This window comes from Galeopterus variegatus, unplaced genomic scaffold (assembly GCF_000696425.1).
Source record: "Galeopterus variegatus unplaced genomic scaffold, G_variegatus-3.0.2 Scaffold1765, whole genome shotgun sequence".
NCBI lineage: Eukaryota > Metazoa > Chordata > Mammalia > Dermoptera > Cynocephalidae > Galeopterus > Galeopterus variegatus.
The window spans coordinates 76,005-82,240 of NW_007727876.1; the positions used below are offsets into that span (position 1 = coordinate 76,005).

General features: G+C 37.6%; 1 protein-coding gene across 1 annotated transcript in view; it reads left to right on the forward strand.

The window, feature by feature from the left end:
• PTPRD (protein tyrosine phosphatase, receptor type, D) overlaps positions 1-6,236 on the forward strand; it is a gene marked incomplete at its 5' end in the record, with an annotated part of 84,340 nt that overhangs the window by 67,039 nt on the left and 11,065 nt on the right. The window contains one exon of the mRNA XM_008578822.1: positions 542-667. Coding sequence (XP_008577044.1) covers positions 542-667 — 126 coding nt within the window. The remainder of the gene's footprint in view (positions 1-541; positions 668-6,236) is intronic.

Genomic DNA, 6,236 nt, shown 5'->3' on the forward strand with positions numbered 1-6,236 from the left:
AATATCAAACTAGGAAAGTAACTGATTTATTCTGATTTGGCCAGTGACTCTGTGTAGTTTAGCCAAATCATTAAAATTGCCTGGGCCCAGTTTTCTCAACTGACAAGTGAGATTGGATGAGATCAATTCAGAGGTTTCTTTCTGCATTCACATTGATGGTGCTCCTTATTCCAAACCACAGTGGTGCAACTCTGCTGTGGTGTGCAATGCATGATTGATGTGGCCAGCACTGTCCAAGAACTGATAAAATTATTTGGGTAACTTTCAGGTATGAAGATGCATACCCTATTGAAATATTCAATTTGAGTGATGTGCATTAATCAGCTATTATATGCTAAGTATATATGTGCTGGATCCCGTGGGCAATTATTGAACCAGATGGTTTCCACAAGAAAATGAATCACATGCAATTGGAATTGCCTTGGATTTTGAAATTTTATTAACAAGAGAAAGAAATTAAACAGATATATAGACAGATTAATGATAGACAAAACCTTCTTTACACTTTGTGTAGTTTAATATTAATCCTCTCTCCCATTAGGAAAAATGTCATCAATACTGGCCAGCAGAACGGTCCGCAAGATACCAGTACTTTGTTGTAGATCCTATGGCTGAGTATAACATGCCACAGTATATCCTGAGGGAATTCAAGGTCACAGATGCCCGGGTGAGTTGGCATCATCTTCAGTTCTTAATGATTAGTTGAAAAGTAGCCTAAAATATACCTATCTCAGGGAAACATTTGCCAAGTGACCATAATCCCAAGGAGAAAAGAAATCACATCCCGGGGGACTTTTTTTTCTTAATGTAAGAGTAACTTTTCCTCTGTCTGGCAAGCATTCTCACAAACCCAGGTTTGGCTTCCATTCAAACATAACATCTGGCAGCCCAACTTTGGAGATGCGCTTGGTGTGTGTTTGTGCTGGGAAGCATTTACTGATGGGTTGGCCGTGCTGACATTCACCTTCTCAGCTCATTCTCTTTGGAGCTTCTTTGACTTCTTCATTACTTGAGGCTGTAAATATGTTGTTGTTTTGCAAAGCCCTTTAGGTCATTTGGGCTTGGAGGTTAATTTGGTGTGATTTTAAAACTGCAGAGCAAATGGCATTCTTTAGAAGAATCTGACAAGCTTTGCACATTCTAATTTGATTCTTGGCATGGTTTATTCCTTGGTGTGCTAATGTGTCTGTCCATGAGAGCTGTGCACCCATGACCCTTGCTGGCTAATTCTCATTCTGCATTTTTTATCTAGATTGCTGAGTCCAGAGTTCAGCCCTGATGTAAGATGTTCTATGCATAAACATTAATATCTTTGCCTTTGGCCACTTTCAAACCATGATTACAAACACATCTTAAGGGAGACCTGTTTTGTTTTTGGAACTGTCACAGTGGGTGGGTTGAATAATACTACAGGGTAGAGCTATTCACTTGATCCATTGTTTTTTCTGGAAAGCAGCTTTCTCCAAATTCATGTTTGGATATTATCTGGTAATCCCCGAAGCCTGGCTGTTGACCTGAAGTGAAAGAGAAATTGGTCAGCAGGAAGGTTGGCCCAAGTGACAGACCTGTTAATCCTAGACAGTCTGAAGGTTTAACTTCCCTGAAGGTGACTGTACTCAAGGCAGCAATTAAGTCCCTAGACCTAGTTTTTGAGTTGCCCAAGAAAGTATGCTTTAGTGACCCAGCCCATTGTTTAAAAAAAAGTCAGGCCCTTTCAGAATTTGAAGCTAGGTATGTGAATGAAAATGTTTTGTGTTCCAAGTATACTCACCACTTATTTCTGATGGTAAAGACTGGGAGTCAGGCTCCAGCAATGGCAAAGACATCTTTACTACTCCCCACATGCCAGGTTCAATCCAATCACAGTAAGCAAAAGAAAGACTGAAACAGGAATTTGCTCACATGTTTTAAAAAAGTCTCCCTGTGGTTGTGTAATTTTCTTAGCTACCACAGCACTTGCTGTTTGTACTCCTGGTGTGTTTCTAATCTCAACTTCCCAATTTAGAAAGAAAGTTGGCACTTGAGAATACATTATTGTTAAACAGATAACCTTCAAACGGAGTCAAATGATTTCTCCTGTAGATGGTAAGAGTTTGTGCTATGACCTCTTCTTGCTGTTAGGAGCAACTGTGGCCAGAAATGCAGTCCCCAGGACATTCAGAGGAGAACAAATCTGCATTGCCTAGCCTCTGGCTTTTTTTCTCCTGCTTTTCCAGAACTAGAGAGAAGTAAACCATGTTTCCATGGCAACCATCCTCAAGTTAGTTATGGGGCTAAGTAGTTATTTCTGTATTCCTCAAAGTTGATGTGATCTTCCTGTTTTACCACCATCCCAAAATGACATCAGTCAAGAATCTACTCTGTGCCTGAGGGCACAACCAGGCTAGCTGGTGTGTGCTTGTCTAGAGTCGAGCTACTTCCTCTTCTCAGTATGACTGAAGAGAAGGATGGAGTCTCTCTACTTACCTGGAAAATTTTGGATACGCCTGTATCCAGAAGAACTTTAAAGAAGTATTAACAAAAAATGGAGAAGAAGAATGAGTTGAAGTCTCTTCAAATGGAAGAGGCACATGGGATCAGCCCTTCTNAGACTCTTCTTGCATCTGGCTTGATTTCTTTCTGCCTTTTGGTGTGTCTGTGTTAAAGCCCCCCACAGCATTCTTAATTTCTGTGGTCAGCCAGGAAGAGTCATTTTTCAGAAAAGGGCATTTATTTGCTAATAATCTCTTTGGCCTCTTTGAGGGATGCTTCACTTCCTGCTTAACAGCACAGTCACATGGCACCTGCTGTGTCCCCTGCCATGGGTAGAAATTATATGCCTCTGAGACATGTGGGACATTCAGGTTAACAACAACTACCCGGTTTGTGTCAGATCTATTAAATGTCANAAAAAAAAAAAGAAACTTCAACAGCAGGAGTCTGTAAGTGAAAACTGTATACAGCTGAACTTCAGGCGTTTTCGCAGCCATTTAAAAAGATGTCTTCAGCAAACGCATCTAAGTTAGCTAAAAACGCTTGACATGATGGACACGTTGTATCCGTAGGCCAATATTCAATCCAGGTCAAGGAATCTAAAGGGTAGATGTACCTACCAAGAAGAAATGAAAACAAAGTGTTTGTGATGATGGTCACAGTAGGGAAAAGTGGTATTTGATTTCCTCTGTAAAAGCCCAGTCATGGTCAGGTCCCCAGGGGTCAGGGGCTGTGCTGGGGAAGGTTCACAGACCCTTGAAGGATTCTGAAGCTGCCTGGGGCTCCCACTGTTAAAAGCAGGAATGACATCTATCTCAATGTTTATTTTTTAAAAATAATAATAAAATAATATAATAAAATAATAAGATAACAAAATACATATTTAAACACTTTACAAACAGAACAGTCTGAGAACATATTAAGGGAGCCAGTGTGGTGGTGAAGGGAGGTTGGACAAACACTCACTCAGATGGCTTATCAGTCAGCTAAGTTCTCAGCTGCCTCGATGGTCTTAAATAATTCTTTGTTTTAAATTCATATTATTTCATTTATGTTCATAATGATTTGTTGGTTAATAGCAGGGTACATAAGAAACATATAGTGTATTTAAGAATAAATCATACTCTGTTTTGGAGGGAAGATCAGAGACTCTCAAATATTGGTGACTTACCTGAAACTGAAATTGTATTTTATCTGGAGGGCTTCTTTACCCATAATTAAATACTGTCTTCCTTTTACCAGGTCAGCATTAGTACAGGTCAATTTTTTAATAAAGGTGATTTCAGAGCCTTTCTCAGCAAGGGCTTCCCCTGAGAGACACACAGGTATGGTTATCACATTCATGTTTTAATGTCACAATTATAAACTCTCTCGAGCTTTCTGGTCCTCATGGCTGCTGAGAGGTTAATGGCTATTGGAGATCAGCAATATCCATATGGTTAAGATTTCAGACTCTGGAGTCAGACTGTCTGGGTTAATCCCAGTGAAGCCACTTTCTGGTGTGTGTCTCTGGGCACGTGATTTATGCTCTCTGTATAAGGGTGCACACCCCTCATCTGGAAAAACAGGCATGACAATAAAACCTAATTTGTAGAACTGTTGTGAGATTAAATGGGTTAACATATGAAAAGTGCTTAGAACATAGTAAGAACTAAATAAATGCTTGCTATTATGACTCTTGGAGACTCAGAATTAAAAGAACCTCTCTATAGTTGAACAATGTTAGTCTCCATATGTTGTATAGCAAAATATAAAAATATTTGGTAGCTGGCAACGGTCAACCTTGCGGAAAAGTATAAGGTGTGAAAGACTTGGAAAATTTTAAGAATAACTTTGGGACTCCAAAAGAACTCAGAATGCTTTCCTCGCCATGTTGGCCTGCTGAATTTCACCCATCTTTAAACCTGTCTTCAGTTCTCATGGTATCCAGTAAACATTCCTTATTGCTCTTTGTCACACATATCTTTCTGTTTCCCCTGTACTTCTTTTATACCTGAATCTCTATCACAATGTTTCACTCCACATGTCTGTCTCCATAGCCAGACTAGAAATTTATTGAGGCAGGGACTATTTCTGATTCATTGTTATATATTCAGAGCTGATATCCAATATTAGACGCTGGTAGAATCATCCTAATTGTTAAATCCTGAAAAACTTCTGAACCTGTTGGTAAATAGTATATAATAGTAACTGTGTAAATGGTAAACTTTCATTAGTAATATAAATTCTAGTGTACATGCATTAGTTCAAGCTAATTTCCTTAGGCTGTCCCAATGACATGGCTTCTTAATGCAACACCATCTGATAACTCTCCAGCTCTATCTGCCAGTTCCGCCCCTGTCATAGTAAACGGTGTGGCTGTGTGGGGCATTATTATTTTAAAAACTTTTTGTTATGGAAAATTTCAAGCACATTCAGAAAGAGAGAGAATAGCTCATTATCCCCAGCTTCAATAATCACTAATCTTTTTTTCATCTGTATTCTCACCTACTCTAAGCACCCTGTGCTTTAGGAGAAATACCAATTTATTATTATCCTCAAACTACATGGTTTGCCCTTGATTCTAAATGGTTTATTGTTAGTGTACAGCAAGTCTTATATAAGTAGTGTGTGGTGTTTTGATATTTACATAAATTCAAAATTTATAATAAGTATTTAAAAAGAACATCGAGAAGGAGGAGATAAGATATGCAAAAGTTTCTTAACATTTCCTTTTAAATATAATAAAAATTAATCTTGCAAATTTACCAGAGAACAAAGAAGAAATGATACTGATAAGAACTGCAGCTTGGGAATCATCTGATGCATGCAAGATTCAGAACAATCTGGAATGTCTTTTGATACTAAGCAAGAATCAGCACAAATTAAAACAAATAATTTGTATTTCCAGAATGAAAAGCACTTTACTATTTCAGTAAAAAAGGGAATGGCTTGTTATTGCTTGTGGTGTCAATGATGGATGCAAAGAGTGCCCCAAAGTTGGACTATGGGAAGATCAAAATGTTAAACTCTTGCCTCTTTCATCAGAGTAGCAGTCGGGGTTCAAATAAAAAAATTGTGAACATCAATGAGGAAAAAAACCCGACATCATAAGTCAGTTTCATATAGTAAAACATTTAAAATAATGAAGACTAGAAAAAAATTTTATCAGAGTATTGATAAAACAAAAAAATTTGGAAAGTATTATTAGAATTTTTAACTTGAGTATGGTTAAAAACAATCAAGCATTTTCAGAGTTACAATACTTCATAAGATTCCAAAAGAAAAATATATCAATATAGATATTATTGCAATTTAAATTTATGGTCCTACTTATTGCAAAATTTCTATCTACTGAAATGAGAAAACAACTTTTTGGAAGATAAAAATAAGGTAATAAGATAAATTTTAATTGTCATTGAATAAATCAACTATTTCATTGAAAAAGTGTTTTAAATAACTTAAAATGAAAAGTTGAAGACTCTGAAGATGGCCTATGGTTTTTGTTGATCTCAGGGTACTGGGAGGACCTGAACAACTTATCAAACTGTCTGGCTGAGGTGTGAGGAAAAAGGATTCAATGAGAGGTGTCTACATGAACACTTTTATTTACTGTGTCTCCCCAAGTAGAATACAATCTTTATGAAGGCAGGAACCCTGGCTGACTTAGTCAAGTTGTATGCTCTGTGTCTAAGACTCATATAATACCTGGCACACAGTAAGGACTAAATGTTTGTTGAATGAAAGAATGACTCGATGATTTCTCACCAGTTTTGTAGATATCC